Source organism: Gadus chalcogrammus, chromosome 8 (genome assembly GCF_026213295.1).
Source record: "Gadus chalcogrammus isolate NIFS_2021 chromosome 8, NIFS_Gcha_1.0, whole genome shotgun sequence".
In the NCBI taxonomy this organism is placed as follows: Eukaryota; Metazoa; Chordata; class Actinopteri; order Gadiformes; family Gadidae; genus Gadus; species Gadus chalcogrammus.
This window is the reverse complement of record NC_079419.1, coordinates 21,284,023-21,308,605: the sequence shown is the minus strand read 5'-3', so window position 1 is coordinate 21,308,605 and position 24,583 is coordinate 21,284,023. Positions and strand designations below refer to the sequence as shown.

Genomic DNA, 24,583 nt, shown 5'->3' with positions numbered 1-24,583 from the left:
AGAGCGCCATCTAGAACGACCTCACACTCTAGCCTCAACGTCGATGAGACCAACTGGAAATACAAGCCGCTATTAAATTCAACTGTTAAACTGGGACTCAGTAAATATAATTTTAGTTCTGACAAACACTATTACAATATTACTACCACTAATGAATATTATCACAATATTACTATCACTGATGAATACTGTTATAAAATTACTATCACTGATGAATACTGTTATAATATTATTATCACTAATGAATACTTTTATATTATTACTATTGTCAAGTTCTCTCCCTTTTTTGTGCATTCTCCACTTGAAGGAGATTGGTGCATCCACTCAGAGTTCCTTCATGGTTACACTCAATAAACAAACTGTTTCCTCTTTATCTTCTTTTATTGAAGCCTCAATTGATGGTCAGTTGTAAGTAATTCAGTTGTTAGCAAGGTGAAAAACCATACAAAAACAGAAAAAGCAAACATTGATTTCACAATGTGAAATCAAATGCAAACAGAAAAATAAACATATTTAAAATGATTCCATTATTTCTCTTAAACTAATCAAAGTGTAAAATAAATGCTCACACTGTTTATCATTCTTAATGTTATTTAGTTTTTTTTTAATTAAACTTAGTTCTAATAATAAATATACAATATTTACTTCTTATTTAAATAATAACATCCAACCATAATCCTTTTAAACATGAGCCCACTAGACAATCATGTTCCATAATTCAATCCGTTTAACTTCAACAATCATATTGTGGCGAGCAGCAGGTGAAGGACGAGACGGGAGCCCAGGTTAGCGGGTAAAAGTCAGCCGCAGGTTCGATATTCGCTGGATATTCGGTTTTCAGTTACCCCGCAATCAGCTTAATCAACCCAATTGCATTTCATTACGGCAGTAGTTTGTTGAGGACAGCATAGGACACCGTATCAACAAAAATCACAGTGACATGTTGCTCCTATCGATATCTGTGCGAGAAAAGCTCTTAAATCAACGTCCTGGCTGCTGTCTGTTTTAGGGACCGTCTACAAATTACACCCCACAGACTGGTGGCATAAACGTTTCCATGGAACTGTTTCAGGAAAGAAATCACCACAAATCACTTGAAACATATTTTCTCATTCTGATTGCTGTAGTACTTGCCAATGGTGGGCTTTAACTTACTACGGGTCATTATTTGTTGATATTTTGCATAATAGTGGAACAGTATGAAATTAATAGCTAAAATATTCACCAAAAATCAATAAAAGTACATTTTTTCATCCTGATTGCTGTATTACTTGCCAATGGTTGGCTTTTACTTACTACGGGTTATTATTTGTTGACATTTTGCATTATAGCGAATGAGGATGCAATTAATAGTTTCAAATATTCACCAAAAATCAATAAAACTACATGTTTTCATTCTGATTGCTGTAGTACTTGCCAATGGTTGGCTTTTACTTACTACGGGTCATTATTTGTTGAAATTTTGCATTATAGCGAATGAGGATGTAATTAATAGTTTCAAATATTCACCAAAAATCAATAAAACTACATTTTTTCATTCTGATTGCTGTAGTACTTGCCAATGGTTGGCTTTTACTTCCTACGGGTCATTATTTGTTGAAATTTTGCATTATAGCGAATGAGGATGTAATTAATAGTTTCAAATATTCACCAAAAATCAATAAAACTACATTTTTTCAATCTGATTGCTGTAGTACTTGCCAATGGTTGGCTTTTACTTACTACGGGTCATTATTTGTTGAGATTTTGCATTATAGCGAATGAGGATGCAATTAATAGTTTCAAATATTCACCAAAAATCAATAAAACTACATTTTTTCATTCCGATTGCTGTAGTACTTGCCAATGGTTGGCTTTTACTTACTACGGGTCATTATTTGTTGAAATTTTGCATTATAGCGAATGAGGATGTAATTAATAGTTTCAAATATTCACCAAAAATCAATGGAAATACATTTTTGCATTCTGATTGCTGTATTACTTGCCAATGGTGGGCTTTTACTTACTACGGGTCATTATTTGTTGAGATTTTGCATTATAGCGAATGAGGATGCAATTAATAGTTTCAAATATTCTCCAAAAATCAATAAAACTACATTTCTTCATTCCGATTGCTGTAGTACTTGCCAATGCTTGGCTTTTACTTACTACGGGTCATTATTTGTTGAAATGTTGCATTATAGCGAATGAGGATGCAATTAATATTTTCAAATATTCACCAAAAATCAATGGAAATACATTTTCGCATTCTGATTGCTGTAGTACTTGCCGATGGTGGGCTTTTACTTACTACGGGTCATTATTTGTTGAAATTTTGCATTATAGCGAATGAGGATGCAATTAATAGTTTCAAATATTCACCAAAAATCAATAAAACTACATTTTTTGTGTGTTTTTCATAATTACTCCGATCCTATTTCACAAAAAAGGTCACCCATAATAAATGTGAAAATTTCCTTTTGGTGAATATTTCAAACCATTAATTGCATCCCCATTCGCTATAATGCAATATGTCAACAAATAATGACCCGTAGTAAGTAAAAGCCAACCATTGGCAAGTACTACAGCAATCAGAATGAGAAAATGTAGTTGCATTGATTTTTGGTGAATATTTGAAACTATTAATTGCATCCTCATTCACTATAATGCAAAATATCAACAAATAATGACCCGTAGTAAGTGAAAGCCCACCATTGGCAAGTACTACAGCAATCAGAATGCGAAAATGTATTTCCATTGATTTTTGGTGAATATTTGAAACTATTAATGGCATCCTCATTCGCTATAATGCAAAATGTCAACAAATAATGACCTGTAGTAAGTAAAAGCCAACCATTGGCAAGTACTACAGCAATCAGAATGAGAAAATGTAGTTGCATTGATTTTTGGTGAATATTTGAAACTATTAATTGCATCCTCATTCGCTATAATGCAAAATTTCAACAAATAATGACCCGTAGTAAGTAAAAGCCCACCATTGGCAAGTACTACAGCAATCAGAATGCGAAAATGTATTTCCATTGATTTTTGGTGAATATTTGAAACTATTAATGGCATCCTCATTCGCTATTATGCAAAATGTCAACAAATAATGACCCGTAGTAAGTAAAAGCCAACCATTGGCAAGTACTACAGCAATCAGAATGAAAAAATGTAGTTTTATAGATTTTTGGTGAATATTTGAAACTATTAATTGCATCCTCATTCGCTATAATGCAAAATTTCAACAAATAATGGCCCGTAGAATTAAAAGCCCACCATTGGCAAGTACTACAGCAATCAGAATGAAAAAATGTAGTTTTATGGATTTTTGGTGAATATTTAAAACTATTAATTGCATCCTGTTTCACTATTATGCAAAATGTCAACAAATAATGACCTGTAGTAAGTAAAAGCCAACCATTGGCAAGTACTACAGCAATCAGAATGAGAAAATGCAGTTGCATTGATTTTTGGTGAATATTTGAAACTATTAATTGCATCCTCATTCGCCATAATGCAAAATTTCAACAAATAATGACCCGTAGTAAGTAAAAGCCCACCATTGGCAAGTACTACAGCAATCAGAATGCGAAAATGTATTTCCATTGATTTTTGGTGAATATTTGAAACTATTAATGGCATCCTCATTCGCTATAATGCAAAATGTCAACAAATAATGACCCGTAGTAAGTAAAAGCCAACCATTGGCAAGTACTACAGCAATCAGAATGAAAAAATGTAGTTTTATAGATTTTTGGTGAATATTTGAAACTATTAATTGCATCCTCATTCGCTATAATGCAAAATTTCAACAAATAATGACCCGTAGAAGTAAAAGCCCACCATTGGCAAGTACTACAGCAATCAGAATGAAAAAATTTAGTTTTATGGATTTTTGGTGAATATTTAAGACTATTAATTGCATCCTGTTTCACTATTATGTAAAATATGAACAAATACTGACCCGTAGTAAGTAAAAGCCCACCATTGGCAAGTACTACAGCAATCAGAATGAGAAAATGTATTTCTATTGATTTTTGGTGAATATTGGAAACTATTAATTGCATCCTCATTCGCTATAATGCAAAATTTCAACAAATAATGACCCGTAGTAAATAAAAGCCCCCCACTGGCAAGTATTACAGCAATCAGAATGAGAATATGTGTTTTTATTGATTAATGGTGATTTCTTTCCTGAAACAATTCCATGGTATCGTCTATGTCACCAGTCTGTGTGGTGTAATTTGTGGACGGTCCCTAAAACAGATTGCAGCCGGACCGTAGATTACAGCGCTGTTCTTGCATATATATCGATAGCAACAACTAATTTCGGTGTGATTTTTTGTCAATACGCTGTCCTATACTGTCCTCAACATACTACACCCGTAATATAGTGCAATTGTGTTGATTAAGCCGATTGCTGGATTAATCCGATTGCAAAACTGAATATCCGGCGAATATCCAACCTGCTGCTAACTTTTACCCGCTGCCCAAGTTTAGCAGTCGGCCGCAGCTCCGCGCCCCATACACCGCTGGACAACGGAGCTGCCTTTAATAACACCAGCACGGTACACACAGCCCCGAGCCCCCGATGCCTCGACGCCAACCATAACTTCACTACATATAGTAAGTTTCACCGACGACTGCTTTCTCAACTTGGTCCAATACAAAGCTGGACTTGCGGAACGTCTTGAAATGGAGTCCGGATCTGTACCAACACTCCTCGGCTCAGCGACAAATCTCGGACAAGTAAGTGAACTACCGCTATATCATTGTGTTGCTTTACTGTATATGGTTACCTTGTTGTTACCCTAGCATTAGCTCTACAGCTACCAGCCCAGTTACTGTGTCTAACGTAAAGGTAGATGGCATCAGGTATGCGTGTGAATACACACACTGTAATGCGAGTGTTGTACACTTCTTTGTTATTTGGATAACCGTTCTGACTGAGCGTGCACCTCTGCAAACCAGGGGGATCACACGAGAATGGGCAAAGTTCAGCAAAGGGGGTACAGACACTGATTTTGTCGTGGAATCTATTAACGACTTATCTAATTCACTTCAACTAACTAAAAACATGAGGAATCGGAGAGTACGAATCAAGTATTGACAGCAGTGGCGGCTGCTGGTCTTTTAAAGAGGGGAAGCTCATTTTTGGCCTACATCAAAATAGTTGTCAATTTATTTATACCTCAATTCGGCCCTCCGTTCCTTTTCAAGAAAATGCTAGCTGGCTAGTTCACTCCGACCTAGCCAACAGTATAAATGAACGAACTAACGAAACGATATTAATCTCGGAACAAGGAAATGCGGAAAGTATTGTGGCGAGCAGCGCGGGAAGGACGAGACGGGAGCCCAGGTTGGAATGGCGGCGCAACTCTCGTGCCTCAATACACCGCACGACCCCGAGAGCTGCCTTTATTCAAACACACAACAGAAAACACGGCACACCTGACCAACACAAACAACACTCTCACTAATGGTCCCGATCACACTACACATCACAATTAACACACAAACAATAAAGAACCCCAAACCCGTTAACCCCACTTAACCTAATAACATAAACAAGTTATCTAAAGACAATAAACCCCCTTTTCCCCAAACAACATTATGAATACCCCATTACCCAGACTCCCCAGGGGGTAGGAGTCGCCACACAGCCCCCACCTTAGGGGTCAGACGTCCCGACGACCCCAACACCCAATGCACAGTCCCGAGTGTTCAGGGGGCCAGCGCCGCCGCCTTGGCCCCTGCCAGTAGTGGCCCCGTTGCGGTGCAGCCTTCCCCTCGGGTTGGGACGCCCGTCTCCAACTGTCCGCAGAGGACCTGGGGGTGTGGTGGTCGGGAACCACCTCTTTCGGGGCCCCCACCAGGTTCTGCTGTAGGGGGGCTCTGGAGCGCCGTTCGGGCGCCCCATCCTCCGCCGCCCTCCGACGTCTGGCCTTCCGACGGCCACGCCGGCGGCTGGGACGAGGGTGGGTGGCACGCTGCCCCGTCCACCCGCAGTCCTCGACCAGCCTAAGCTGCCGACACTGCTGCGGCTCAAGGTCAGCCCTGTCGTGCCGCCACAGTGCACGGGAAGACTCAGCCGCCTCGGTGGCGGGAAGGGTGGCCGTCCGTCCCTTCCGCTGCCTGGACCTGACCTCCACGTTCTTTGTGCCGGGGGCGGCCGCTGCCCCAGCCGCGTCCACGGATGCACCATCAGGACAGCGGCAGAGCTCCACCTCAGCCCGTTCCGCCTGGTCCAGAGCCGCATCGAAGGTCTGGGGCGCGGTGAGGCGGACATGCTGCCCGAGACTCTCCGGCTGCAGTCCCCGCAGGAAAGCGTGGAGCGCCAGGGCCTCCCGTGTAGCCGCGTTGAATTCCGGGTAGCTGCGTCGGGTCAAGAGCTGGACGTCAGCAGCGTAGACGCCCAGGCTCTCCTCCTCCCGGCGGCGGTGAGAAGCCAGCAACTGCTTGCTCTCGTTGCTGGAGACCCGTTCACCCAACCGCCTCTCCAACGCTTGGATCAGGGCCTGAAGGTCTCGCTGGTCCGCTTGGTCCAGGTCGAGCAGCACCCGTGCTGCCGTCCCCTCCAACGCCAGGGCAAGGTGGACAACCGCCTCCTCGGCATCCCAGCCGTTGTGCCACTCTGCAAGCCGGAACTGGGCCAGGTATGGTTCCAACTGCGTTACCCCGGTGAACTTCGGCAGCCTAACCACTGTCCTGGGGCGGTGAGCATCTGCCGGTCCTCCGGGCTTTCTGGTCGTGTCCACAGGGGGGCGCTGCGCTCCCATAGCGCAGGGTGCGTTGTCCATGGGCTCGACCGCGAAACTCAAATCCCCCCGCGCATGCGCAGGCCAAATCCCACTTCAGACACCAATGTGGCGAGCAGCGCGGGAAGGACGAGACGGGAGCCCAGGTTGGAATGGCGGCGCAACTCTCGTGCCTCAATACACCGCACGACCCCGAGAGCTGCCTTTATTCAAACACACAACAGAAAACACGGCACACCTGACCAACACACACAACACTCTCACTAATGGTCCCGATCACACTACACATCACAATTAACACACAAACAATAAAGAACCCCAAACCCGTTAACCCCACTTAACCTAATAACATAAACAAGTTATCTAAAGACAATAAACCCCCTTTTCCCCAAACAACATTATGAATACCCCATTACCCAGACTCCCCAGGGGGTAGGAGTCGCCACAGTATGTTAAACTGAAACAAGGAAATACAATAAATCTGTTTTATTCACAGTGTAAGAAATTAATAATGGAAGCAATTTCGCCAAGCAAATACCAAGAAATGTGTTGCAGTTTGTCATGAGACTTTACTTGCAAAATCCGCGATGGGACTGAACTCAGATAGTGAAGTGACTGTGTATATCTCAAAATAGCTGTCAATCAAAAAGTGATTCAGACTTTCGACTGATCCTCCAATCATAACGCGGAAGCCCAGCGTCCAGGCTAGCACAGGCCAGCCCACTGCTCCATCCACCCCCAGAGACGCTGAGCGTCCGGGGGCGGGACAAATCTGGGCATTTATCCAATGACCGTCGAGTTTCGAGGCAATGAAAAAAACTGTTCCATGCAGTCTCATTGAAGTGAATGGACGCTCGGCTTCTACGGTCTAATGCATTGACATTACGGGAATGTATGAGAAGTTAACAAAATCGAGTCAGTCTTGGATAAGATTCTTATCGAACTCGTCTTCGGCATGAACGTATTTTAACGAATTTGTAGTCAATGAAATGTTAACACAACAATACATATTTGACAATTTAATGTTCGAAATTTTAGGGGAAGCTGAGCTTCCCTTGCAGTCTTAGAGAAATCGCCACTGATTGACAGAGACTTCATTGCTACCCCTGAGCAAGCAACGACAAAGCCCAGTGAGGTTTGAAAAAGACGCTGCAGAATGATTCACGTCCTGCTCCTTATATCCCCAATCATTACACAATACAAAGTTGGACTTTCATCAAATATTGATTTGCATAGCATGTTTTTTTTTGGGTCATACTGTATCTTCTGAACATATATTAACCTCTATGCAAACAGATAGATGTTGTATATGTGTGGATGTCAGCATATTCTCATGTTTTCTAGGTCACAACTGTGCCTTTTGATCATATATTATCTATATGCTAACAGAGATGATGATGCACATGTGTGAATGTCAGCATTGTCTTCAGAGAGTACATCAGATAAGAATAGAGTGAACCCACTCACTGGCGCCACATAACACCTAACATCTAGGGGAAAGGTGATCAGCTATCTTCCACCATTAAAGTATCTATATGATATGTAGGCCTAATAATAGTCATAGTTTAACATAAAATGTAAGGTTAATTTCTACCATGATCTCTGCTGCTTGGATACCAAGAGAATGTCCCGAATCTTTAAGAATGTCTGCTCATATGGAAGAAATTAACAAACTATGATTATTATCAGGCCTATATCATATAAATACATTAACAGTGGAAATGAGGTTTTGACCCGGCGCCGCGGAGTCGGGTCCCTCTGTTCCTATCTTGTGTACTGCCAGGTGTAGGGTCCAAGGGGTCAAGATGAACAGACGTCAAACTTCGGCTGCACTTTGAAAAATGTGCTGACATGCACACACTACACACCAACGCTGCTTGTGTGTTCTGTACGCATAGGGATCAATGTACGGTCTGACCTGGAAAAAATCATGTTATGTAAATCAATATGTTATGTAAGGCTTGGATATATAAGGAGCCGAAGTCGAGAACATCGGCAGTGACTTTGCAAACCACTCGGAGGCTTTGTGTTGCCTGTTCACGGGTAGTGGGGGATTTAGTATTGATTCGTTTCCGTGATTCAGTTCGCTCGTTCAGTCGAGTTTCCGGTAGCGGTGAATCGAATCAAGGAATGCACGGTTCTCAAACTCAGCTCCTCCCTCGTTCTCATTCTCAATCGTCAACATTATAACTTTAACCAAACACAGCGGGATTGGGAGTGTAGTTGATTATTGAATGTTTAACATATCAGCAAGATAATAGACTTGATTTAGCAATGATGGTGGGGGTCCCGGGTGTTTTAGGCTCTCATAAACAGAACCCTGTGCAGCCCAAGACTAAATCTACAATAGATCTATCGTAGATTATTAATTTTCGCATCTATGCGAAAATTAACACTGCCTTCAAAATGAGAGCTGGTATATTGTGAAAAATGCATTAAACTGTAATCAGAAAACGCGGTTATATGCTGTAGACCCTATAGTATCTGTGGTATAAAGGCTGGTACGACTTTGAAATTACAAATATGTACACTTTATGTTGAAATTATAGACCATCACTATTCCCATTGGAACGAATGGCGAGAGCTGGCGGGTTGTAAAAATGTTATTAAACTGTAAAAAGACAACGCGCCTATAAAATTGAACAAGGTCCAGTAACTAAAAATTCCTTCCAAGAAAGGTCAGAAGTTACTGCTTAGGCCTAAAAAAAAAAAATGTTTGGTTCCTGTTGGTTGTCAGTTGAGGTCATGGGTAGGTAGGGAATTTATTTAATTTTTTCCAGCGGCAGCGAATGATAGGTAGGTTGTTTTCATTTAAAAACGAGAAAATTCGCTCATCCTTGTACAGAATGAAGAGGTGCTGTACCAAAACGTGATTATAGTTTGCATAAAAAAAACGTTTTTTTTTTTTTTTTTTTTTTTAAAGCTCATAAAATAATTTGGGTCGCACATAAATTGACAGGGTCGGTCGGAAACCGGAACCAAACAAAACATTTTTTTAGGCCTAACATGGTCTGTAGTAAGGCTGGGCGATATGGGCCAAAATGAATATCTAGATATTTTTTTACTATATCTCGATACACGATATATATCTCGATATATTTTGAATCTCCTCTAGAGCACATCATAAATGCTCGATTCAGCCATGTCTGGCATAATGTTACGTCAGTAATAATTCTAGTATTACTGAAACATAAGTCTGCATGTAGATTACATGAAACAACATATTGTTTAAACTCATTAGTGCTTTCTATTGGAACAATTTAGAACTTGCACATAAGAAAAGGAAAATCACAGCAAGTTAGATTTACCAACACAGCATTTATTCAAACCGTTAATTATTTATTAACAGTTTGAATAATTATTATTATACATACACTGCCAGACGAAGGATCCAGTGCTATTCTTTTTCGAAACCAAATCCTCAGTTTCCATCCTTTTTTCTCTCTCTGGCTGTTCTCACTCACCGGTCGGAGGTACACACACCTACAGCAGCGCGCCTTCCAGACTACGTCACACACGCGCGTCCATGAGAATCTCGTGGACTCGCAATGGGCGGGGGGAGTGAGTGTGTTTAGAGAGCCACAGGAAAGAGCGAGAGAAGGGAACGCTGTGCGTTAAACCAACCCCGAGAAGCCCAATCCCTATGAGAGCTCCCCACGCTACGGCCATCAGGAGTCAACATATAAAATAAATCGGGCGGCGTATTGCATTGCGTATCCGACACCCCGACGGAGAACTGCTGAGGGGTCTCGGTCCGGGTGGAACTCCGACCATATTAACGCTATGTACGCCGCATTTACAAACTGCGGTGCACAGTGACGGCTGGTGGTGATTTTGGGTGGGTGGGCTAACGAATGCATTACATTTATCAATACTTCACAAGGCTCCAGACACCATGAGGTCACCTTTATATCTCTGTTCATAGCTTTCATATAATGTGAATGATTTTTAAACAAGAATAAGGTGTAGAGAAAGGCGTGTCTTTATTTGAAGCACAATTATAAATAAAAAGAAAAATAAGGTGTTTAAAGTGCTTCACTGAGCTGAAATTGAACATTTCGAACTAAACCATTAAAGGTCCCATGACATGAAAATCTCACTTTGGGAGGTTTTCTAACTTAAATATGAGTTCCCCTAGCCTGCCTATGGTCCCCCAGTGGCTAAAACTTGCGTTTGGTGTAAAACTAGCACTAGCTGTTCTGCTCGCCTTTGAAAAAACGGAGGCTCAAGCGCGCTGATTTGGAATGTCTGTGCTCATGACGTCATCAGGAATCTCAGCTCCTCCCCTTACTCTGCCTGGCCCGCCCAGAGACGTTGGCCCGTCAATGAGACTCGACCGTGCGAGCGCCACATGTGTGTGTGTGAATACACACACTGTAACGCAAGTGTTTCTTGTCGGTTCTTTGACGTGTCTTGTATTTCCACAACGAGACTGTCGTGGGGGTTATCTGAGCCATGGTTGAGAAGGAATTGGGGGAAAGTAACTTTGGTTTGACTCGCTGAAGTACATGAACTGCGACATGCCGCCGGTTGCCGCGAGGCACCATCGCCCGGCAGCCGGCAGCAGGCAGCGTGCGGTTCAGTCGACTTCAGGTTGATGTGAAAGTGGAAGAACCAGAGACGTCGCAGAACCCGACAAAGTCGTTTGTGATTCATAATATCGTCTGGAGGCGCACACAATATGTTATATGATATAGATATCTATGTATTACATGATATTATTTAGATATAGAGCTCCAGGACTGTAACGCAAGTGTTGTACACTTCCTTGTTATTTGGATAACCGTTCTGCTGTTGGTGTGATGGCGCATAACACGTCGGACTCTCGTCTCTGGTATTTCTACAACGAGACTCGTATTGGGGGTTATCTCAGCCAAGGTTGAGAATGAATTGGGGGGAAGGAACTTTGGCTTTGACTCCCTCAAGAACATGAACGACGACAAGGAGGAGAAAGGGATCTTTGCCGGGCAGCGCTTATGCACCTCCGCCTCCGGCGGTGGTCCCTCAGCGGGGCTCAAGCGGGAGACATTCGCCGCCAACAATCCCTTTCTCCTCCATGTCGTGGTTCATGTTCTTGAGGGAGTCAAAGCCAAAGTTCCTTCCCCCCAATTCATTCTCAACCTTGGCTGAGATAACCCCCAATACGAGTCTCGTTGTAGAAATACCAGATACCTTTGTCGGGTTCTGCGACGTCTCTGGTTCTTCCACTTTCACATCAACCTGAAGTCGACTGAACCGCGCGCTGCCTGCTGCCGGCTGCCTGCTGCCGGCTGCCTGCTGCCGGCTGCCCACTGCCGGGCGATGGTGCCTCGCGGCAACCGGCGGCATGTCGCAGTTCATGTACTTCAGCGAGTCAAACCAAAGTTACTTTCCCCCAATTCCTTCTCAACCATGGCTCAGATAACCCCCACGACAGTCTCGTTGTGGAAATACAAGACACGTCAAAGAACCGACAAGAAACACTTGCGTTACAGTGTGTGTATTCACATTGATGTGGACGTTGAAGAACCAGGAACGTCGGAGAACCCAACGCGGTCGTTTGAGATTCATAATATCGGCTCACACAGCTTTTGGCCGTGATAATATATATTATATGATATAGATATCTGTGTAGGCTATATGATAATATTTAGATATAGAGCTCCAGGACTCCCGTGTGTTCTAGAATATTTACAGAACACGGCTAAAGGCTGTGTGCGCCTCGCCATTGCGATACATCCACTGTAAACAGAGCGCACATTGGTTGCTGCAAGCTGCTCAGGGCCACACCCCCACCCTCCTCCTTGACACGCCCACCGAAACAGCGCATTTGGGGGAAGCTCAATGTGCGACTGGCTCGGAGTGGCTGTAACTCTGCACCACGGCTGAATTTAGGGAACGTCTTTGAATACTGTGTTTGTTGCCCACTAATACCTATATTAAAGAATACATAAAATAGCATGTCATGGGACCTTTAAGCAAAATAAAACTTTTTTTGTTTTTAAAGTATTACACAATTAAAATGTGGACCGGTCTCCCTTTGCGCAAAATGCGGCTGTAGACGATCACACACTCTTTGGTAGAGACGTCTGTGTCGCCGTCAATCATGAAGGACATGTAGGCCTATGTGGCGTTTCCGACGTCCGCAGCTGTCTTTTGCTTTAAGGTGTCGCCTAGTACTGCAATGAATTGTGCACATGCCATCTCATTGCTATACGTCGGGTTGACGACGTTTAATCAATTTTTCTTCATGAGAATAATTTCGGATTTAAATTTAGTGAATGGCAACTCCTCTTTGGCAATGTTGTATGCAACATTAAATTACATCATTTCCGATTCCTTAGTGAACCTTATTGTTATTGCCTGTCGCTGAAATGTAGCTGGGAGAGGGGCCACTTTCTCTACACACTTGTCACGTTATGTTGGGTTATTCAGACAGCTTTTTTAATGTTTCGATACGAAACGTTGTTGATCCGCTTACAAATGCACTATTACCGGCCATATTCTGACCGCACTCCTGACAGTAAATCTGTACATCGTTTGGTTGATGTGTCCCCAATCTCTTCACTTCCAATTTTTCCTCCAAAGACATTAAAGAAAACCGATTAGAAAGTAAATAATCCACTTCGTTCATTTTCATGCTAACGCCCGCCATACTGCACTTGCACTACTGTGCTGTGATTGGTCGAAGGTCACTGTACTGTAGCTACTGTGCTAGGTCAGCCTTTGGGCTAAACTCATTTAGCCCAAATGGGAAGCATATGAATGGGGCGTGTCAGGGCACCTGTCAATCAAACGTCAATGGAAGCTTATGCTACTGCGCTTGGGCTCAATGAAATTAGCCCAAATGGGGGCGTGTCACGACACCTGTCAATCACAATAAAATGGCCGCTTACGCTACTGTACTGTGCTTGGGCTGAATGACTTTAGCCCAAATGGGAAGCATATGAAGGGGGCGTGTCACGATACCTGTCAATCAAAATTGAATGGAAGCTTACGCTACTCCGCTTGGGCTGAATACATTTAGCCCATTCACAGGAAAAAACCAACGATATGTCATATATCCTGGGTTTTTCTGTCACTTTTTGGTGCTGTTGCTGCTTTAGGTTCTACCAAAATTTAAACAATATGTTCTAAGGTTTTTAATAATATTTTTTCATTTTTACTGTAAAAGGTAGGGAGGGCTTAGCCCTGTTAGCCCATAACAGCCGTCCCTAGCGGTACACCTCTGTAACCGCACGAGGTGCCTGTACCGTGACGGTTCGGTACAAATACGTGTACCGCTACACCCGTAGTAGAGAGGTGTTGCTGCGTTGTCTCTACAACAGAGACAACGCAGCGATATCAACATGAGTTGTTCTAACTGGAGGGATACTGATATCCGCAAGCTGCTGACCATCATGGGAGAGAAGGTGATGCAGTTCCTAATAATGAAGACGGGGAAAGCTGGTACCATCTACGAGAAAGTAGCAGAAGAACTTTTCTGCAGCAAAATAAAGCATATGTTGTCGTTTTTGCACTTGTTGTTTTATCCTACACTGAGATGTAAACTCATTCTTGCATGAGTGTCTTGAATTAAAAAAAAAACATAAAAATGCATAATGTGTCCTTCGTGGGGATTGACAACTATTCTGTGCAAATGAAAGAATATGTCGTGAGTGTGTTTCCTTCTTTATGTGGAAAGCAGCAGACCCCAGACACCATTTCAATCAAGGTTGAAGAGGATATTGGTGGAGGCATGCCCGCTGTAGGTTAGTAATACACATTGCATCCATGGAAGCAAACGACCTGGATCAACTGAGAATGTACTTGATTCTAACTGCGCTGAAAAGCCTGGTCCTCTTTGGAAAAGCATCATGACCAGCGCCCTGTTAAACACGAGTCAAACTTGGGAGTAGCATTTCAAAGATGGAATCAGTCAAGAGCCCAGAAGGGTTTCAAGACGGATGCCACATGAGCTGGTTTATTATTCTCAAACATCAATGAATTCAAAATGTATAAATGTTAGCTGATCAGCTTACAGGGAAGGACACGTTTTCGCTTGTTATTGTCAAAAATAGAATAATTGCGCTTGTCTCGCATGTCATGTTGTGATCAGATCATTTTGCTCTGGTTTTCGTTCAGTGTCCTCCACCTGGCCCCCGCTTGAGCTTTGAGTCTAGGGGGGAGGGTGCTGGAGGAGACATCCCTCTCCAAAACTCTGAATCTTTGTCTGCAGTACACATTTTAAACCCTTGGTCTCATTATTACATAAACATTAGGGCTGTAACAATAAACCAACTCACGATTCGGTTTGTATCAAGATTTTTGACCCACGGCTCGATACATCCCACGATTATTTTAATCTAAAAAGCTTTTTATTTAAACATCACTTATGTAACAATAAACTTAATGTAACATTTAATAAAAAATATTTTGGAACACAGATTTGAACAGAAAGAATATTATTAATGTATCGCTAAATTAATAAATAAATAACCAAAGATTGCAGTTGGAGGATTCTTGCAGGTAGGCAAAAACCCTCAACTAGTTTTGTGGTTTAGTCAAATATCCTATTATGGATTCTTATTAGGCTATGTAGCTTAAATAATGACATAATCAGGCCGTATAGAATGCAACATGTTTAATAGCCTAACTTTCAAATAGATGGGGAAAAAACATGAACGTCTGATTCGCGATAACGAGGCAGTGTTACGAGTAGCGTATGTATGTGTGTGTGAGTGACGTCAGCGAGTGAATGGACGAGCGAGGAGAGCGAACGGTAGCGTGTGTGTGTGTGTGTGTGTGTGTGTCTAGTGAAGAAACAAACGAGTCCAGTAGAATAAAGTACCCATCCTGTCAATCGGTGGCCGCTTCATTCCGACCTATAAGCAGACCAACTGCCGTTCAAAGCACACAAATCACTAGAGACAGGGATCAGACAGGCTATTTTTTCGCATTTGTCAAACTCTGGATAAATGTCGTTCATATCGCATATGAGGACTTCGCAGGCTGTGGAGAAATGCAATCCTCCGTAGCCACGGAGAGCGGTCATCACAGATGGGGCATCGCGTCGCAGATTTACGGCATTGATAAGAGGAGCGGTTTCAGCAGACTATTATTCAGACAGATTATTAGCAAATTGGGTAGATGACAAATGTTTTTTTTTTTTTAATTTTTAAAACAAAGTTCAACATTTCTTGAGAATTGTATGAATTTGTAATGTTCAAATACTGTAGTTTTTGAAACTGCTAGAGGTTAGCAGATTTTTTACTCGTAATGTAATTTATTAAGCTTTTCTCACAGCTCCAGACAAAATATGTCCTGCGGTGTGACATGACACAATTCTAATATTTAAATATAATTGATTTCAAATACAAATCAGGTATGTTTTAAGGTTAAGAAGTTTTCTTAAGGAATGATCCTTACAATTCTGCATATGTATATTTTCACAGCTGTTTTTGGATTCTATTCCTTACTTGTGCCATCTTTTATCACTCGCTCCCGTGGAAATATTGTGTAAAATGAGAAAAGATATTTGAAAATGTAGATTTTTTTTCTTTTGATAGTTATATTATGCAATGTTTTACATAATTGTTAAAGCTAGTTAACATAGTAAACGTTATTTAATTGTGTTTGAAGTGATGCCACACCACAGGACGTGCCGTCACACCACAGGACGAAATGAGACACTCTATGAACATTTACGTTGAAATATATTATATTTTTGTAACAACAACAAGAGAAATTGGACATTCTGGAGGAATCACTTACAGAAGAAATGATCGGAACATAATGACAAACTGTCAATCAGCCAATATTTAAAATAGGAGGTAGAAATGATTTAAAGGGGACATATTATACCACCAGGTTTGACTGTGATTAGCCATTACAAGCCGTTTTGAAAATGTGCAGCTTCTGACATCACAGGTGGGCGTGTCCACCTAGACGTGTGCTGGATAGATCAGTCTACCAGCCTACCCAGTGGACTGTAGCAAACGTTGATTATCTATCCGTCATACATCTAGGTGGACACGCCCACCTGTGATGTCAGAAGCTGCACATTTTCAAAACGGCTTGTAATGGCTAATCACACTCACACCTGGTAGTATAATATGTCCCCTTTAATTATTTGAATGATTTAGGAGAAATGGCAAACTTGTGTGTTAAACATGAGCCAGTCCAGTTTGGTTAATTCGGCAACTCGACCATAGTGCTCAGGCTCTGAAATTGTACCAATTATGTCACTCTGAGAGTAGTAAATGCTATCCTCTTTGTCAGGCCACTGAAAGGCATTCTTTCCGTGTTGAACCATACAGTTTACCTGTATTTCCTCTCCCTGAATATTCAGCACTTGGCCCACATATTGCTTCTCATCATATTTCACAATGATGAACTTTCCCACTTCCAACACGTCTTGGTCACTTTCAATGTCTTCATCTAAGGACGGGATAGGGGTCATCTCTTGAGCTGGACTGTCAGCGGTCATTGTGACTTTTGTGACCTTGAAGCAGCCACACACCTTTGGATAGCTGCAGAAGCAACTTACTGCCCTATGAAACACCTCCCCTGGTGTTGTACAGTAAATCTGGTGTGTACCTAGTATGCCTTTCACAGCTGGGAGCACAGGAGGGAGCAGTTTGTCAAATTTTTCTATGTCCTTTTCCTCTATCCATTTAATTTGGTTTTTCATCTCCTCTTTGCTGGACAAGAAGTCAAAGAGGGCCTCTGCAGTTTGCAGATCAGCTCCCCTTTGGACAGCCTGATCTGCCATCCGCTTCACGCAAGCTCCAACCCCATCAGGAGCTCCTTTTCCATGGCCCCGTTCACTGTAATTCCATGTGAGACACTTGAACCCCCAGGTAAATGGCACTGTACTCATCAAGAAACAATTTGTCTTGTTGCGATACTGTGTCACAGGACCATCACTGATAAGGTGGAGTGACTCAAACGGTGTGTTGTGCTGCATTTGGAGGTCTTCAATGACTGGCTGTAAGTGAGCCCATACAGCATGCTCATTATGCCTCAGTGATTTTGAAACGGTTGCAAAACTCTGAATGGCCGTTATGGTGTAGGCAACCACTGTATGAATGGTTTCTATTTCCACCAAAGTGGAAAGATTGAATTTCGGTATTCAGTTTGCATCCATATTTTTCAGAGAAATCTACATGCAACACCAAATCATTTTCTTTCAATTTCTCTTTTAACTCCCTCATTTTGGCTGATTGGTGCATCCAATTGAATTGATGGGATGCAATTGTCTCCAGATGATGCTGGAAGGTCTCGGCCAGCTCTCCCAGCGTTCCCTCAACCCCTTTCTTAGCCCAGTTGGTGAACACCTTTTCCCCTGCAGTCACCTTCACCCGCTCCCACTGCTCCCACGTAGCGAACAGGATCGTGTGTGTTGAAACGCACCTCATCAAAACAGCAGTTAGTGCACTGCCTGTGCATACATTCTTGTTCCTCTGTGTTACAAGTAATGGAAGAAAGAAGATTAGACAGACTTTTGGTTGAAATCATGCCTTTAAAAACCAAAGTCAATCAGCAGGCGCATGTTGTCATGCTGGTAGCATGCGCAGGTATTTATATCTGTTGGCATGGCCTCTGTTATGTGCTTGGGCCTGTAGCGAGCAAACTGCCGGTAAGACATTTGCTGTGTGACGCTAGATGCTTGGTTGTATTTGGAGTGTAGCTCACTCAAGGTTTTGGTTAAAACCCGCCGCTGCATTTTGTTATTTTTCCGGCCTACAGTATCCCTTTTTCCTGCCAAGAGCCTGCTGTTTTCATCCCTGGAAAGAAAGTTGGTGACTTGCTGTTTTTTTTGTGTCGTGGCTCTTTTCGGCGAAGGTCTGATGGTAGGTTGACGTACTTTCTTAGCTTTATTCCAGCGATGCTTTTGAACCCTCATCTTACTGTTGGCTTTTTTCATGCCATCGAGCATTGCTTTTAGCTCCTTGTTTTCTCTTCAAGCCTCTTCATTTTGGCTGTCAACTTGGATTGAAAAACCTTTTTGGGGGGACTTGGAATTGGGGTAAGATGAGCAGAAGAAAGATGAAATGGACTAAAGGACTCATCATGTTCTTCGTGTGATGGGGGAGTAATGTCCAAAATGGCTGCCAGATCCTTCTTCTTCTTCCTGTTCCTTGTCTTTGTATTCTTCCATTCCTCACGAAGCTTTGCTCTCTTTTGTTTTGGGAGGCTGGTTATGTTTCTTGGTTGGATTTCTCCTTTAGCTTTCTGTTGTTGATATCTGTTGATGGAACAGAGACAGCTTTTACATGTTTTCTACACAAGTGTACGTCTTAGAGAATGTTTAACCAACTTAATTTCCCTATTATAAAAGTATTTACTTTCTTCTTCTCTCCCTAAGGATCTCCTCATGTTTGGCTTCATCCTGCGCTAACCTTTCCCGGTACCTCTTTGTCCTTTCTTTGCTCATGCCTAAAAACTGACAAAAATCACAGATTAATGATCAGTGACTGTTAACATACCACATACAACAAACAATGACTTCAGATATATTTTATTTTTATTTATGTTTAATATATGTTTAATATTTATAATATGTGTTTAATATATATAGAGACATAGATATATTTATGTTTAATATTTCAAAAATAACAGACGAGAATCTAGCTAGACATCTGACTTAATTATGTCACACCACAGGACAGGGCTGTCACACCACAGGACTCTTTCACCTTTGCAGCCATTTTGAGTCATTGCTACACAAGACTGACCTTGGGCATTACAGTAACTGGATAAGTTCATTGTTTTAAACCTAAATATGATTCATTTTCAATTTTTTTTTTTTTTCGATTTTTTCACGAACTAGAGCCGTTGTAAGTTCCATATTGGCTCGGCTACCAGATCGGCTCGGGGTCCGTCGTCTGCTGATTACGTTACACAATATCATTGGCTGTACGCTTGAATGGGCGTAGGCTACATTGTGATTGGCTGCTAAGGGACAGTTGTGATTGGCTGTTTTGTGCTGTAGCTCTGGCTGTCGTCATAGCAACCACAGCGAGCACATGTGTGAGCGCGAGTAGGTCTGTCTAGTTTCGGTTTGTGTTGCCAGATTGGGCATATATCCCGTTTTTCCAGCCTAACGTGATTCAAAGTAGCCAAATCAGGCTGAAAATGTGCCCAATCTGGCAACACGGACGGCTTATCTTAACAGCCAAGATGATTCCGAGGGATGTTTTGTTTTTAGAAGAAAACTATCCATACAAATAGGTTGGGAATGGTCTATGTTCAAAATGAAAGATCATTACAGGCTCTTTAATTTAAGCCATAAAATACCTTATTGCTGTAGATAGCGTATTGTGTGACGTAATCAGCAGACGACGGACCCCGAGCCGATCTGGTAGCCGAGCCAATATGGTACTTACACCGTCACACCACAGGACTATCAAAAATGGACACGTTCATGTTCTGACAGAAACTATGAAATTGATAAGAGATTAACACTCTCTTGATAAGAGGTCAAACACACCTTTGACCTTCTTGGCACATCCAAACTTCTGGGGGATATCCTGGTAGGGGGCTTGACTAAAAGACCCCTATGGCTGTCCAAGTAACTGCCAGTCAAAAAAACTGATATCCTATGTCACACCGCAGGACAGCATTTGTGTTTCAAAACTAAATTTACTTTAAATATTATTTTTGTACTTTTTACCATTTTGAAAACTTAAGTTAATTAAGTAAATACATACAAAATAATGCCAAGGCATTTATTAGTTTCTCCAAAGGTCTCTGCTTTATTTAATTAATATTTACATTTGATGAGTCATCAATGTTACTGTCACACTTTTAAGTAAAATACTGTTATATGTTACACTTCCATTTGATGGTTTAATGGGAAAATGCTTTTAATTTAACATTTATGCCTAATTATAAAAAAATGTGTCACGTCATCTACCCAATTTCCGACAATTTGACCGGAGAGTTAGAAAGGGCGTATCGCGCTTCTCCCTTCTCACACCGCGAGACAGGTTTGTGGTTTTGAGTGTCGTGATTCCGGTTTCGATATGCACATCGTTACAGCCCTAATAAACATGCATTTAAAAAGTTTATTTCATGTGTACAAATACACACTTCCTCCTTTTATGCAAACAGTGTATCAAAACAATTACTTTTTTTTTTTTTTCTCCCTCTGCAGAAGACTGTGATGCCTTTGGAGACCGTAGCACGCAGCGCGGCGCCACCTCGGAGAGTCTGGGTGTGGACGGCCCTGGCTCCTCCCACACTGCCAGTCACAGCGGGGAGCTGAAGATCCTGAGCGTCTACGGAAAAGGGGAGGGCCCACTGGCGGTGGACGGCCATGACACCCTCTTCACCGCGTCAGAAGTGGAGGCCCTGAACTCGCTGTCTGCGGACCACAGCGCGGCCAAGAGCCTGGAGCGCGGCGAGCGGCTGTTCCGCCTTGAGGAGCTGACTGGGCATCAGGGCGGCCGCAAGGGCCGGCCCGGGGTCTTGTGTGGCAAGGTTTTTCCCAATAATGACAATATGATCGTTCACATGAGGACAAAACCCGACGAGAAGCCGTACGGGTGTGACCAATGCACGAAGAGCTTCATTGGGAAAGTACACTTGGAGATCCACATGAGGACTCACACCGGAGAGAAGCCCTACAAGTGTGACCAATGCGCAAAGTGCTTCAGTCAAAGTGGACACCTGAAGAGCCACATGAGGACTCACACCGGCGAGAAACCCTACAAGTGCGACCAATGCATGAAGCTCTTCAGTCTGAACTGTCACTTGAAGAGCCACATGAGGACTCACACCGGGGAGAAGCCCTACAAGTGCGACCAATGCATGAAGCTCTTCATATCGAAAACGCACTTGAAGAGCCACATGAGGACTCACACCGGGGAGAAGCCCTACAGGTGCGACCAATGCATGAAGCTCTTCATATCGAAAACGCACTTGAAGAGCCACATGTGGACTCACACCGGGGAGAAGCCCTACAAGCCCTACAAGTGTGACCATTGCGCAAAGCGCTTTAAACAAACATACGCCCTTCAGATCCACATTAGGACTCACACCGGGGAGAAGCCCTACAAGTGTGACCATTGCGCAAAGTGCTTCAGACAGACGAGCGAGCTTACGGGCCACATGAGGACTCACACCGGGGAGAAGCCCTACAAGTGTGACCATTGCGCAAAGGGCTTCGGACATTCAAGCCATCTTAAGAGCCACATGAGGACTCACACCGTCGAAATGCCCTACAAGTGTGACCATTGCGCAAAGAGCTTCGGACAGACAAGCCATCTTAAGAGCCACATGAGGACTCACACCGGCGAAATGCCCTACAAGTGTGACCATTGCGCAAAGAGCTTCGGACAGCCATGCCATCTTAAGAGCCACATGAGGACTCACACCGGCGAAATGCCCTACAAGTGTGACCATTGCGCAAAGAGCTTCGGACATTCAAGCCAGCTTAAGAGGCACATGTGGACTCACACCGGTGAGATGCCCTACAAGTGTGACCAATGCGAAAAGCGCTTCGTACAGACAAGCCAGCTTAAGAGCCACATGTGGACTCACACCGGGAAGAAGCCCTACAAGTGTGACCAATGCGCAAAGCGCTTCGAACAGACAAGCACCCTTCAGATCCACATGAGGACTCACACCGGGGAGAAGCCCTTCAAGTGTGACCAATGCGCAAAGTGCTTCAGACAAAGAGGCAGCCTGAATGTCCACATGAGGACTCACACCGGGGAAAAGCCCTACAAGTGTGACCAATGCACGGAGCGCTTCATTTATAAAGCCTGCCTGAAGAGCCACATGAAGACTCACACCGGAGAGAAGCCCTACAGGTCTGAACAAATGCACGAAGCTCTTCAGTCAGAAAACGCACCTGGAGGACCACATGTGTTATGTATTTTAAGCAAATAAGCTGCCACCACATAGCAACTAGGAAGCAGGATCGAACACACAAGCTGTAATATCTACCCCAGCTACAGAAGGCAGCATCTTTAAGACAGACGCGGAAGCTGCAGCTAAGAGCTAGACCAAGCCCACTTCACATAAGCCAGGCCTACTTGGTCCAATTTCAGTGACCGGAGCCAGCGGCGGTCAGAGAATCATAGGCGCCCCGCAGAGAGACTCGGGCCTAAGCCCGGGGCTCGAAGTAGCTCACGGTATTACTCTCTACTAGTGTTGGATACAATTCCCTCCCTTTTGCTTCATAGTTACCATACCGAAATACTTAAACAAATAAAGTGAGTTAAAAGCCACCCGTTTCGAACTACTTTCAACAAGAGCACGACAATTGCCACATGAGGACTCACTCCGGGGAGAAGCCCTACATGGGTGACCAATGCGCAAGGCGCTTCAGTCATGGCTCCAAGCTGAAGATCCACATGAGGACTCACACCGGGGAGAAGCCCTGCATGTGTCTACTACCGCCCAGTAGCTCGAACACCTGTGATCATGAAATGCTTTGAAAGGCTGGTCTTTCACCACATTAAAGATGAACTGAACTGAAATAATCAACATCGTCAACGTTTTAGTTATGAAAAAAATGACACTAAAAAAATTGCAAAAGTCAATATATAGCATTTCTTCCAATTTCAGGCTCCAGCTCCACCTTCGGATCGTGTGGGTGTGACTGGTGTGCGTGTGGGTGCTGCCGGAGCATGGACACTGCCATTGAATCGGTCTGCTGCCGAGAGGTCCCGGTCAACCTTGACCATCTAATGGTGGGATTAGGTTGCATAACCGTGCATAGGGCATTTCGGTTGCTGTGCGGCGAGAGAGGTTTTGGAAGTGGCCATGCTCTCTCTAAGGGACGTCCGAGCGGAGACACTGGAGCGCCCCATAAATAGCAACCAAGTAAGGCGAAAACAATCTTTCTCCCTCCGTTTTCCTTTGATGCGTTTCAGGAATATCTCCGTAAAGACGGACTCATTGCGGAAACGCAACGAGCTGTACAAACGCTGTAGTACCTACATATTCAAGGCGCTGGTTCTCCGCAAAAATAAGAGGAGCGCATCAAGCCTGCGCGCATCCAGCCTGCGCGCTGTATAAAAAAGTTCCAGTCGAGGCGGAGATAGTTGTTGTTTAACCTTTTAGATTGAGTAGAAATACTTTTTAATGTACAGTTAGTAATTAAGTTGACCAAGGGGCTGTATTTAAAGCTACTAAAATAATACAAAAAAAAACTAACTTTCCACGCAACTCTAACGTCGCTTCAGGCGTCCACACGAATCCTAACACGAAACCGCATAGGTCCGGTTTTATTTGAAACCACCATGGGACCATGGACCTATTAAAGAACGTGGTTTATTATCTGCCTAATAACATGGTAATTAAAGACATGTGTAGTGGCAGCTTTCCAGCGGCCACTTCTGGGAGCGGATACAACCGGACAACGCGCGTCGTAAAATATAGATCTATTTATTTGTTCCTTCTTAGTCAATAATAAACATGTGTCCCTATCGCATTCACACGGTTGATAAATTGTTTGCCACTTCCGCCCCACATGGTCATAGGTAACCCATCAATACATCAAGTCACTTCCGCCCCACATGGTCATAGGTAACCCATCAATACATCAAGTCACTTCCGCCCCACATGGTCATAGGTAACCCATCAATACATCAAGTCACTTCCGCCCCACATGGTCACAGGTAACCCATCAATGCATCAAGTCACAACGTGTGACGTCCCACTCCATTGGGTTAGGGTTAGGAACCTAACTAACCCTAACCCTAACCCACATGGTCGTAGGCAGGCATGAAAATCACTCACCTTTCGGCGAAATTCGCCGTTTTGAAACCAAAATAGGTGACCTCCGTGAATCGTGTAGATTCGATGAAAAAATATTTATGGGGTGGGGGGGGGGGCGTAGGTTCAGAGGCCGGCCAGTTTATAGTCCT

At 43.2% G+C, this 24,583-nt stretch overlaps 1 protein-coding gene across 2 annotated transcripts; it reads left to right on the top strand.

The window, feature by feature from the left end:
• Positions 1–4,238: 4,238 nt before the first annotated feature.
• On the top strand, positions 4,239–23,246 carry LOC130387399 (zinc finger protein 431-like). Of its 2 annotated transcripts, none has more exons than XM_056596447.1 (3): positions 4,239–4,731; positions 14,407–14,470; positions 20,860–23,246. In XM_056596447.1, the coding sequence occupies exons 1-3, from the start codon at positions 4,678–4,680 to the stop codon at positions 22,596–22,598; spliced, it is 1,857 nt and encodes a 618-aa protein (XP_056452422.1). In that variant the 5' UTR covers positions 4,239–4,677; the 3' UTR covers positions 22,599–23,246. The 2 variants fall into 2 exon arrangements, with proteins under 2 accessions (XP_056452422.1, XP_056452421.1); XM_056596446.1 differs by having other exon boundaries at positions 14,404–14,470.
• Positions 23,247–24,583: the final 1,337 nt, after the last annotated feature.